The sequence below is a fragment of the Daktulosphaira vitifoliae genome, unplaced genomic scaffold (assembly GCF_025091365.1).
Source record: "Daktulosphaira vitifoliae isolate Bord-2020 unplaced genomic scaffold, ASM2509136v1 Scaffold_5, whole genome shotgun sequence".
Classification (NCBI taxonomy): domain Eukaryota; kingdom Metazoa; phylum Arthropoda; class Insecta; order Hemiptera; family Phylloxeridae; genus Daktulosphaira; species Daktulosphaira vitifoliae.
Genome location: NW_026099576.1, coordinates 8,946,528 through 8,960,415, shown reverse-complemented (window position 1 = coordinate 8,960,415; position 13,888 = coordinate 8,946,528). Strand labels below are relative to the sequence as shown.

Genomic DNA, 13,888 nt, shown 5'->3' with positions numbered 1-13,888 from the left:
ACGAATGAAATTATCTGTTTTGTATCCTTTTATTTCCCAAACTGAACATACTACAGAGGGTGGTGGGCCCTCATTCACGAGTTAGACGGTCAAAGATGGTTAAATAATAACTTTGATATTTTTGGTAAATAAATATAAGCCGTTATTTTTCTTTGTGTAGAATATAAATTTTTACGTACAAATGACAACTTTTTGCATATGATTTGAATTTTTTGATGTTAAATATTTCTTAAGTGGCCAATTAAATTGAATCAATGGAAAACAGCACGAGTGAGAGCAACTAAGAAAATGAAAGTGTAATTCGAGAGAGTGTAATGAACATTTTTTGTGCCTTTAATATGAAATTTTGGTCATAATTCACATGCAAATAGAATCATCAACGCTATTATTAATTATTGATTATTACAGATCCATTTATATAACAACTACAGTTTATTAATATAAGTATTTTTCAGATTCCATAACTAATAGTTAATGAGTGGTATACAATATATAGGGATAGATATATAAAATATTTAATTATTAAATATTTGAATTATCAAATATTGCGAAATGAATACTACTTAAATAATAAAAAAAATTCCCAAAATGATTATTTACTTATAGCTTATAGATATAACTTTACTTGAACTTCATTTTAAGTTAAAAATTAAATTTACATGTAAAAATAGTTCTTAATTTTTATTTATAAATTTATATAAATTCCATAATATTCCTTATATTCTACATTTATCTACTCAATATAATTTATAAACTATATTATTTAATAAAAAATATTCGAGAACAAATGAATAATTTTTAGTTTTTTATTACAAATTGAATGTTACGTTACCATTATTGTAAAAAAATATATTGCAATAAAACACAGACAACGCATCTTCTACTAGCGCCTGATGGATTGACAATTAAAAATAATTATTGCAAAATTAACAAACAACCTAAATCTATTTAAACCCAAAGGACCCAGCTGCTATCGTCGTCAGTCGGCTCCAGAACGTAAAGCCTTATGCTTTGTGTCATTCATCAGCCTCAGTACTCGGTTGTCGCTCTCCGGATTACAGTATAAAGTCAAGTCTTTGTTCATTCCTTTTGACGCCCTCTATTATACTTATCTATTTTTGTCCTTTACATTTCCAGACTAGTCGTGTCTGTACCTCGTACTGTTATCTTTCTTATCAGGTACGCTTAGTATTATTGTCTTGCACGTGGTCTGCACCTCATATCTAGGAGTTTTATCATTAATCCCTTCCAATAACAACGGCCTTTCGACACCACAGCCAATTCGGAATGTCAGACGAACACGGCAACTGCTGTATGGACAACTGATTCTTACTTTCCTTAGTAGTTTTGGTAATACAACCAATACCAACCATTACAACAATATTTTGGTTTATTGAAATATATTTAATTTATCTATATCAAGTTATAATTTAGAGTGCATTAGAAAAGCTTTTTCAGTATTAGTAAGATAAATTTTGGGTTTCTGAAAATTAGAGGGCTGCAGACCCATCAGCACCTCTCGATATGACACTGAAATAAAAAATTCTTAGAACTTAATTACTAATTCTATTGAACATTCTACAGTATGAAGTTTTAAAGACCATTTTTAGTTTTAGTTCTCTAATTTTATGTTAGTTTTATATATTTTTATAAACAAAAAATATTTTATTATTTTAAATAAAAATCATGCTCTGATAATTTATTGTCGTATTTTTCAGAAAAAGAGCGCTAGTTTATTGTTTATAAAAAAATATAATTATTAATAAAATCGAAAATTCTTCGATCAGGCACTAGTATTTTATGTTTTATAAACTGTATAAATTTTATTTAAATCCATCGAGTGGAAATATAATTACAGTATTACCGACTAACTTGGTATAAAATAATTTTTTTTTTTAATATTTGTCAAATACGTAAAATGTAATAAAATAACTTTGTATTTATTGTAGAAATATAAATAAAACTACCGTCGAAGAAAAAATTATGCCACTTCAACTACTCCTAACTTCTTATGTTTAAAAATAATTAGATATTTGAAGACAAAAAATATCATAAGATAAACTGTTCTATTTCTAAATATACAAAATATTATTTTTAATACCTTAATTAAATAATATCATATTTGAATAAAATTTTAATGTAGTTTAAATAAATTGAACTTATGTTTACACCTAAGCAAATAAATGTTCATTAAAAATAGTTACACTAAAAATAAGTGCATAAAACTATAGAATACTTCATCAATATTATTACTTAACTAATGTTCGTCGAATACATTATATTTTTTAGTTAGTAAAATTCAAAAATGATTTTTAAATATATTATTATATTAACACAACTCAATTATACCCTAGGAATATGTTTTTATGATTTACAATGCAATTTTACCAAGTACATGTTAAATTATTTTAATCATAATCACCGATATTTAACCGAAATTAATATCAACAAGAAAAAATACAACGAAATAGATTTAAAGATGTACGGTGTTTCAATTCAAAGTCATGGTGAAATAGTTCTAATAATGTTAGATGCATTACGAAAAATTAATGATTATAACACGAGGAAATATTCAAAAGAGTTGATGGCAATTAATTTATACTTTAATAATGTTTCGGGATACTTAGATATGCTTGCTACAAATAAAGAAAACGAAATAGATGTTTCAGATCTAAAACCAAATGTCCTTCAAGGCTACATGATAATCCATAAATTAATTACATCCCAGTTAGAAAAAACTTTAGAGAATATTTGCAAAACTTATTCATACGACAAAGAATTTGTTAAGTGTCCTAATTACAATACTTCAGGAGTTTACAATATAGAAAACTTAAGATATACTACTGATAAACTTAAAAACAGATTACTCAAAAATAATAAAGAACAAAACATTACTGATGTCCACTTTGAGAACTTAAATAAAAGTATAATATTTATATTTTTCAGATTGTCATATTTTAAGCATGATTATTGGGATTTTCTTCCGAAAAACATATTATTATATGACTTAATGACAAACAGACAACAAATGTCTGAAAGAAATTTACTGTTAGGTTCTCAAGCTCGACAACATGGAATTGTAGAAAATGAACGCCCAAAAAATGTATTAGATATTCTGCGATTTACACCATTAACATTAAATTGTATTGATGGAAGTCAAGTTACACTTTATGATATTTTCAAGTACGTTAAGTATTTATTTTATAGAATCGACATACAGTTCTTCCATACGCTCGTATTGACTGCAACATTTCGTCCCATTTCTTTACTCATACAATATTACATGAAAATTCTTGGTTGTTCAACTTTTATCTATAATTTGGATAAACCTAACGCCACAGAAAGTAAATTCGTAAACAATATGAACATTATTGGCTCTAAAATACTTTATTACTTTCAGTACTATATTAATTTAGAAATTTTTGGAAGTTTACCATCTGAATTTTTCAAATGTTTTTTAATTAAAACCAAAGAATGTATTGATAATTTCAATGTAAACAATAAAAACGTTTTCATTAATTTGGTTTCTGAGTTGATTGAATCTCTGGAGAGTTTTATGTTGGGTAACAAAATTGACTATAAAATTTCCCCTGATGTTATTACGACTGAAAACATTGATTTTTTTTATAAAGAATTGGAGATAAATATGAATCAAGTTCAAGACTATATTACGGAATTAGAAAATAATTTAGAATCTTTCTTCTTTATTAGAAAGACTTTTAATGTAGAATACTTGTTCAAACTATCACCCACGCACGTATTACGTCCATTTATAATAAGTAAGTACGAGATATTATAAACGAGTATTACTATAATACTAATTTAAGGGCTTAAAAAGTAAAAAACTAAATACTTAACACAAATTTATAATTTTTAACTGGTTACTGGAAGAGATTTAAAATTACTACTACAACATGAAAAGGTAATATTTTCAACTTGACTTCTGAAAATGTTCCGAAAATTTTTGAAGCTTAAGTTATTTATAATAAGATGACTTATAATACAATAAGTAAATGACAACAAAATCTTTTTTTGTATTATTTAGTTTCATATATTTCTTGACTTATCAACTATCAAGTCCACCTATAGTCACTCATAGTCAAATTTCTTTTTTTAAATAGCAACATAATATTTAATTAAAAATGAAATAAAAAATTATTGAATTAAGAAAATTTAATTTCAAAGTATTTTTATACAATATAAACTTTATTATGTTAAAATGTTTAATTTGAGTTTTAAAATGTTTACTATTTTGAAATTCTTCTCGTTTGTATTTTTACAGATCAAATGTGCCAATCTGATGTTTACTCTTTTTTGACAAATATTTTTAAGGGCGAAAAAAATGTTCATATGACAATAGATCAAAATAATCAAAGAGAATTTTATTCAGTTAAAAAGTATACCCCTTTTACAGAATCTGTTTGTTATTTAGATGATTATGTTCTCTATTTCGAAATAAAATAGTGAACAATTATTTTTAATTAAATATGATCATATTTTTAGGTCGTCTAAATAATTGTGTTGTCGTGTTTAGTGTAATAAGTAAAACATAAATATATGAGATATTTGATAAACATTTATTGAATTATAATTATATTACTATTATTTTAAGAATTTATAACACAAATTTATAATAATACATACAAATTAATGTATTGTAGAACTCATGTAATTAAAAGTTTTACATCTACTTTGTTTTCGAGTATAATGTTTTACTTCATCATACTTTACCTATTAATATAATTATAGCGTTTTAATTTTAATATCACAAATAATATTATATATTATAAAATATCTATTGTTTTTTCAAAGAATAAACTAATTTTGCAATTAAAATATTAATCCAACCCAACCTGAACAATAGTTGTGTTTATACTTAGATTAAATGAAAATTTTCTTTAGTTTGTATTGTGACACTTTGTATACTCCTCTAGTACAAATAAAAATAAAAAAAATGAAAAATAATGCATATTAATACTAGGCTACACCTAACTGGAGACTTACGGGCCTCGCGGCATTACCAGTATAATAAGAATATGGTAAACATTTAATTATTAAAATTAGTAGAATTTAATAAGTATACGGTTGGCTTTTGGTGTCGAGGTCGTTACAATAATAAAATACTATTACAATATAATATAATAATAATATTTCAATTTTAACACTGTCTTTGGTATCAACAATATTAATAAAATTGTGTTATGAAGTTAACTCTATGTGTTGCTATGATATAGAATTTCAAACATTCACAACCATCTAATAGTTATTATATGCTAATGAAAATTGAAAAAATAACATTGTCATATTTGAAATAATTGCTAATAGTTGATATTGGATCCAAAAGTTCATATTATCACATATTTTCGTCGAAACATCCTCTCTAAAGAAATAACTCAAACAGTTTTGTAATCCCAGCCGTCATTCAGTGAATGCAAACTTCACCATCATCAATATTTTGACAGAATATAAAAAACTTTGTCGATCACTTACAGCGCAGAATCCATGATTTAAAAATTTACAAAAATCAATTAAACATCTCAGACCTCCCATGAACTCTCGTGCACCACATCACATGTATAAGTGGCCTCCTCTAAAAATGAATATATCAAGTTTTTATGAATGGAAATGGATACATAATGAAATTGAAACTTATGTATACTTCTTATTTTTGTATAAAATAAGAAATATACATTACGAACGATAAAAAGATATCGTAGAAGCGACCTAAATGACAAATGTGAACTCATCATGAAGATTCACTATATAAGAGAAAATACTCCCCGATATTCGCTTGCTGATTGATATAAATGAGAGCGTTCCGGTCGTTGTAAGCCATTTCTCATGGAAAACCCAAGAGGCAAGGTACTGAAAATATATCTGTGTAAATAGATGAAAAATATAATAAACCTCTTGTTCTACCACATAAGTGTAGACCCCAAGGTCATGACTTATTCATATACATTAGTCATCTAACATATAACACTCATCAAAACCATTTACGAAAATTACTCTGCAGACTTTCGGATCTTAGCTATATAATTCATTTATATTGTTTTTTGGTAACCCATACGTTAGTAAGAATATAATACTATTACTAAAAAATATCACCGAATTATTTTTTATGCTGTGTATTTTTTCAGGAAGAAATATTAAAAATACCTACGTATGCGATATAAATTATTATTATTAAAGATACAAAAAGAAATATATTAAGTAATCTCTGACAAACCTTTATCTTAGAAATAGATAGAGTAATATATATTTTTTTAATAAAACAAACATTTACAATCTAAACGACATTCAAAGTCATTTATTGGCGCGTTAACCCATTGAATCTTTAACTTGTATAGCACGTGGTTATTGTTAATATTTAAAAATAATAAGAACATAAAAAAAAAACATAAGATATAGTGAGTAGTAAAATAGTGAGCTTATTGAAGCCATTTATTGTTATTTTTAAAGTAATGGTATAAACGCAACCTGTAATACATACAGATTTTATGTTCATAAATACAGGTTATTGTGACTTAATGACCACGGGGATAGAAGGATTTTCGGCGTGAGAATTAATGGTTACATCCATACGTTCATTTTCGTGTGTCATGAGACATTTTCCGTTAAAAAGAATTGAAAACAACAATGCGCCGAAGAACACAATGCAGCGGACAATAATTGGATTCTCTGAATAGGTCAGACAAAGTCGTGAACAAATAATCACACCAAAAGGGATTGCTGCCAAATAAAGTGCCATCAAACAAAGTGTGTATAACAGTGTTTCTTATGAAAGGCACTCATAACACCATGAACTTTTACTTCTTTCATCAATTATTTCGAAAAAGTACCGACTTGGAACACTCAAGAATACTTAAAACGTATTAACACGAGGAAGCAACAAATTTCTATGATTTTTTTTTTAAAAAGCTGGTAGATCGAATTCAACCTATTACTGACGCCATGTCTATCTAGTTTAAAACAAAAGGTTTTGTAACGCGTAACACATGCGACATCACTCTAATAACATCTTTATTATGAGGTTCGAAGAAAATCGACTACAAAAAAAAAAATTGAACGAAAAAGGGGGAAACGTTCATGTCGGTAGACCTCGCATGTAGTTACCATTCACTTTCATCCGGTCTGGCTTCGGAGAGACAAGAATACAGGAAAATAGAGGCTATTGTCAATAGACTTCAAAAAGCTGCGAGAGTTAAGTAAGGCTGCACACCGGCCGTTTGAAAATTTATCGCAAACCATTACACTCGAAAAGATAAGAAAAACACTGCATAACAAAAGCAAAGGCATAATAGTGACGTCGAAGGAATTTTTCGCAGTTAACGTCATCCCTTCAAACATACGGTGATTACAGAATCACAATGAATTCCCCCCCATAAACTACATCAAAGGAATACCGATAAAGCTAAAATGAGTTTCACTTTATTTAAAAAAAAAAAAAACGAAATTTTACTTTAAATAGAATTATTTTGGAAAAATAATATACCGAATGTTGTTAATTAATATAGCGAGCAAATGAACGCTGAATTAATTTAGTTGTATGTATACTGGTAATAGATACTTCGGATAGTTCATTTGTTGGCTACATTTTGTTGACACGACTAGTAGCAAAAACCTCTACAAAAGTGTGTAGTATAAAAACCGTTTAAGTTAAACTCACACTCATGACTGGAATAACAAGACAAGAGTTAGCAATTTAGCTAAGTCGTAGCGTGTCAAACTAACTTATGGCATAGTTTTTGTTTAACTATAAATACATAAACACGAGGAAATCGTTAAAAAACGTCTGCGGTACAGGTCTAGAGAGAGTTATCCACAGACGTGCACAGAGTACAAAAAAAAAGTTAATTTAGTTTGTTGGTCATAGACGTATCAGAATATACTGAAAATTTACCGATTCGAGTGATAATTCGCATTACACACACATTCATTGTAAATGTAAAATTTACCGATTATAGTTTCCATTTAAAAAACAGTAAATAAATATTTCTCTTCGAAAAAACTTTATCGGTGTATTATTTTTATTTTTATTTTTTTACCAATAATTTGTGAATATTATCAAAACGATATACTAATATCATCATGCACACGCATTCTAAAATTGAAGAGGGTCCTCGACTTTAAATAATAATGACTTACCGTACTTATACCAAAATGCGATTTTGTGCAACGATATTGCGTGTCTTTATCAATATTATTCCAATACTAAAGAGAAATTGAATTTTTATGTCTACAGTAAATTGAAAATCTCCTTTGCGTTATTTTTGATGATAATAACGAGTCCAAATATTGTTAAAGTTGAAAAAGGAAAACAACTAAAAAAAAATCATTCCCATACAAAATCAGATTCAAAATTTACATTAACTTCAGTACCTGACCACTTTTCATATTTCCTTCAACGCCAAAATTGTTCATAGCTATATAGATATCCGGTTTTCTCTCATCCTTAAACATGTCCATTTGAAATGTATTTTTTCAACTCGTACCGTACACAAACAGTAAAGTGGTGCAGTTACAATAAGTTGAGATTTTCATTTGTAACTCTATGCCATTATCCCAAACTCATCAACACTACATGTCAGTTTTGAAGTATTCATTTAGGATCAATCTTATATTGAACTTAGCTCGGCGACTGGTAGCGCTTACGCTTTTGATTGATAGCTGACATACGGTAGAAAAACACTATAGCTAAAGTTAATAGTATTGCGCGACCAATATGAAAGTACGCTTTCTATAATAACTATCGCTGTGTTATCAATACTACGGCGCTTACGAGTTGTACGCTGAGTGACATGTGACACAACGTAATTTAGATATTAAAGCGATAACTAACAACATCTTACTACATACAATCGGAGACAGACTCGAAGAAGTTAATAGAACAAATTTAGTGACATAATACCATCAAACTCTTTCATTAGTAGTATGAAGTGTATTATTTATTTTTAAAGCGCAATGACTTACATCAACATTTCTATTACTTCACCCAAAACAAATATCTGTTAGAGCTGAGAAAACTTTTTTACGGCAAAATCGTTCTGTCCAAATTTTAGTATGCGACACCACGCTTAGTAACCTGTTGTTAAAGATAAGATAAAACGGGCAACAGAGAGCATTAAAAATGTTTATAACGAATTCTTTTATACTTTATATAATTATACACACGCAAGCGTTCAAAACCCTATTAAATTTGCATTTAACACAATACAGAATTCAGTTATTTTTATCACTCGGTTAACATAACAAAAACCAAGAAACAGAAGTGTTTGACGTACTGAACATTATTAAGCACACTCCAGTTGTTTCATCGTTTAAGTATATGCCAACACTAACTGATCATTGCTGACACGTATTTCTGAATAATAATCGAGAATACTTAATTATATTGCCATCATAGAAAAAACAACCACAGTCAATATAAACTGTATTTAAAATCAATATAGCACTGTCCAATAGAATATATTACTTAGCATATTTAAGTTTATTTATGTTCTTAATTTAATGTCAGCAGTAACTAAATCAGAGGAAATAAAATGCGTGCATAACTCGAGGTACTCGAACTTTTTATTTAATTCAAAGAACTTGTTTCGAAAACTTTTTACCTAGATCGTGCATTAATAAAAACTAGGATTTTTCAATTTAGTACATCATGTAGAATGTTATAAATAGTATGTTATCGAAAAAAGCAGAATTAAACTATGTTTCATCTTGACATAAAATATAAATTAACATTGAAAATACAACAGTCAAACGTGTTTAATTTGGAATTATTTCTTATCATTAAAATAGTTTTAAGTAATGAGTACACGAGACTAAAATTCAAGACACGTCCATGGCAGGTCAATATAATGATGAACGGTTGAAATGATAAAACGAACACAATAAAGAAAAATGTGCGTCAGCTGTACCATTACTCACGTCTTCATACAAGTATTTTACAGGTACATAAGGTACCTGTAACATACTTGTTACTTGTTGTATGCGTTTTTTGTCGGGAGATTCGGTCCCACGCATTTAAACGGTACATATTATTATTTATAATAAATAAACATACGTATACATGTAGGTACTTAAGAACCAAGACGAACAAAAATAAAAAGAACTAGTTTGTTACGATGGCAAGAGAACCGGTCAATCTGATGACGAGCACAAGGTATCTTATACAATTTTAGCTTGTTATAAACACTTTACTTTTATCCCTTTCTCTAAAAAACGAAAGTAAATAAAAATAGTATGCTGAAATATTTAAGCGAAACCCTATTCAGATATGAATTTCTTTTTTTAATGAAAAATATTAAAACTTGTGCCAACTCTACACTTAGAAGGATTATGATGTACACATCAATTCTAGATTCATCTACAAAAAATTAGACGGCAGATGAAAATGTTTAAGACTTTTACAGTAAAAATAACATAGCTTTGGTAAAATTATAAGTACTATTATACTTTATAATAATTACATGATGACGGGAAAAGTGTCTACTCATTTTTCAAAAACTAGTTTACAGAGTCATCTTTAAGGCAGCCGCGCGTAACGCGGTAGACGACTATATGAGAGTTCTTGTTAGTAATCAAATTCATTTATGTACCATTACCATTTACATAATGTGGTATAATAGACAATACACACACACACACACACGCACATCCCGATTTCTGTACTTGGTGCGAAGATAATACAAACACGTATACACAGTACGCTTTACTNAGTAATCAAATTCATTTATGTACCATTACCATTTACATAATGTGGTATAATAGACAATACACACACACACACACACACGCACATCCCGATTTCTGTACTTGGTGCGAAGATAATACAAACACGTATACACAGTACGCTTTACTATTATAATCCGTTTTTATTTTACGCAGTCACAAATTGAACTATCACTCATACATTTCTATTGTTGTCTTCAGCATGTGATGTGTACTCGTAGAACTAACACAAATATACAGTTTGTGTAAAAGAGGACTCATCGTCCAAGTGTCAATCCAAATACGGCAGCGTCGCAGTACAAAATTTTTATAATAACTACAGATAGCGATTACAAAAATCAATTCCCAACTGACAAGATAACATTTTATTAAAACAATTGTTTCGTTTAATCTTTAATTAAACAGTGTAATAATAACTGTACATCTGGCACACATTATACGTGCTTTTACAAATATTTACTTTTCAACGCTACTCGTTGTTCTAATGAGAATAAGATTTATTTGCAATGCGATTAGCTAAGGTCGACTCAATATTGCTCAAGCGTCAAACATTAAATACATTATTTTTTGTGGTATGTAAACGGTCCAAGAAGAAGCTATAAATACAACACATACCTTCTAAAAAACTTAATAAACACGAAATTTTAATTGTAAAACAAATAAATCCACGATATGATATAATTAGACAGTTTACACTGGCTTGAACAGTTAGTTATTATTATACAGAATGATTTTATTAGCATTGGTGGTTTAATTAATCGACAAAAAAATAAAATACACAACATTTTACTTTGATATCTTTTAGTTTTCTCAATTTATTAATCACAAAGTATTTGTCATGTTCATCCTTAATACATATCAGAGGTGTCAATTTACATTTTTCAAATGGCAACATGTACATTTAATTAGCTTATTTTTTAGAAAATGATCCAATTTTCTTAGTTAGATCAATGACTGTTCGATAACGACTTTTCCACCAGCATTTCGGAAACTATAAATAATTTTAAGTAATGGCATGGGATATCGACCAGTTATTTTCTTAATTAGATCATTTTCTATTTAATATCCTAGTTAAATAAGTATGCTGCTGTTTAAAAAATGTAAGTTGACACCCTTATTATGTAAACACTTCATGATTAATATATTAGAAAAGTATACAAAAAAATAAAATAAAAAATCAATATTATTTTTATTTTTCGATCAATTAAATGGTTAATAATAAAATAATCAACTTGTTTTAATCAGTTACATCAACTCTAGAATATGCATTATAAAATAACACGATAGGAAAATATTAAACGCAACCAATAATATTCGCTATCGATTAACTATTATAATAGTCATGTAAGAAATTTAATTTATTTACATTTATAATTTAAATTTCAACTAATTAGTTGAATACACATATTTAGTTTCTATAAAAATTGAAACTGCTACACTCTAGTTTAAAAATTATTTATAGAGCTAACAACATAGTTAACTTTGACTAAAACAGGAATATTACAAAAACATAGTGAAATATCTTGCCGCGAAGCAAATATAGTAAATTTTTAAAAATATATTGTTTATAAATATATGATCAATGTCTTAAATATAGTAAAAAAAATGTCAACTCACATTTATTTTTTCGTACAACTACTTCGGCAGAAAAATAAAAGAATACGTGCCAATTATATTTTTCTCTCAATAATTACTCACCTATCAAATTATTCCCAAGGACAAGATCATCGGATTAATACAAACAACATTTGAATAGACAAGTAATATTGTATATTTATAATAATGCATTTATAAAATTGAAAACATTTTTCAAATTTACTTAAACCTCAACTTGCAAAAACATGGCAACCTTTTATTAATAATAAATATTCTGTTATAACAATGGTCGGGATGGTGCACTACAAAGGGTTGTTTGACTAGTCTTATTCGAGCTAATACGAATTATTCATTGAAGATATACAACTGTTTGCCCTGGCATGTCTGTAAGTTATGGGAGGAGATCAGTATGTAATCTCACAGCTAAAAGAATTTTATTTTCAAATCCAAAACGTACGTATGCAGCAATGTAGGAACACATTACATAGAGTTTCATTATTATTATAATTCGACAGTCATAAGGCAACACGTGACTCGTAAATTCCTTGAGCTCCGAATTAATTAACTAATTACAAACTTGTAATTACTGTATAAATATAGAAAACACACCAAGATTTTTTTACGGTGACAAATAATTATTCGCCGATATATATATACATACTCAGATACAATAGTTGTAGATAAATAATAATAATAATAACACTCTTCTCTGTTGCTCTTGATTTCACGGCCAAATAAACAAAATAAAGACGTGAAGGCGATTCACAACGTGACTGGGGTGACTAGTCTCTTAACCGGTTTTAAAGAGGCCAATATAATGTTCAGCGAATGTATTTGATATACTCACAGTGATTTATCAATTTTTACATTTCTTTTCGCTGATACACTTAACTGTTGCATATACAAATCAAAAAAAAAAAGCCAAAGGCTTGACGCTCCACTTGACGAGGCCGACCACAACACAACAAGTTAATACTTACAGTCGATTGGTACAAATCTGTCCAAGGAGACCGTCACGCGATACACACTCTTCTCGATAAAAAAAAAAAAATAACGATATTGCAGAAATTTCACGACTTACACGCAAGGTTTCGTTCGATTATTTTAAACGACCCCGTATTGTTGCACTATGCGGATTTTAAATAAAGTTTCCCAACACTACACTCGGCAATAAAATAAAAAATAATAATAACATACCCAACAAACGTATCATTATGAATAACGTAAGGCTTACGCATATACAGACGATAATTCCCAGTCTACACTGTCGTTCGGTATTGCATTATTCGTGTGAATAAATAATAGCCGTCCAAAATAATATTGTAATAATCCCACGTGGTTAACGAGTTAAACGTCAAAGATGATTTTTATCACGTTCTCTTTACGTACACCTGTATTATAATATGCGTTCCAAACTACGCTCTACTGTGTTGATATTAATTTTTTATACCCTCCATTCAGCCACCCCTACATTGAAACTCCCATACATTTTCATATTTAATTGCATCATAGGTATTATGTTTATCAATATCATTTTCAGTTGATTTTATGTTTATGTTAC

The 13,888-nt window shown here is 28.3% G+C and overlaps 2 protein-coding genes across 2 annotated transcripts in view; one reads left to right on the top strand and one right to left on the bottom strand.

The window, feature by feature from the left end:
- Positions 1-13,888, bottom strand: part of LOC126906799 (max dimerization protein 1-like) — a 114,686-nt gene that overhangs the window by 66,023 nt on the left and 34,775 nt on the right. The gene's annotated exons all lie outside the window — the stretch shown is intronic.
- LOC126906786 (uncharacterized) lies at positions 2,269-4,632 on the top strand. Its single transcript, XM_050687632.1, has 2 exons — positions 2,269-3,779; positions 4,283-4,632. The coding sequence occupies exons 1-2, from the start codon at positions 2,306-2,308 to the stop codon at positions 4,462-4,464; spliced, it is 1,656 nt and encodes a 551-aa protein (XP_050543589.1). The 5' UTR covers positions 2,269-2,305; the 3' UTR covers positions 4,465-4,632.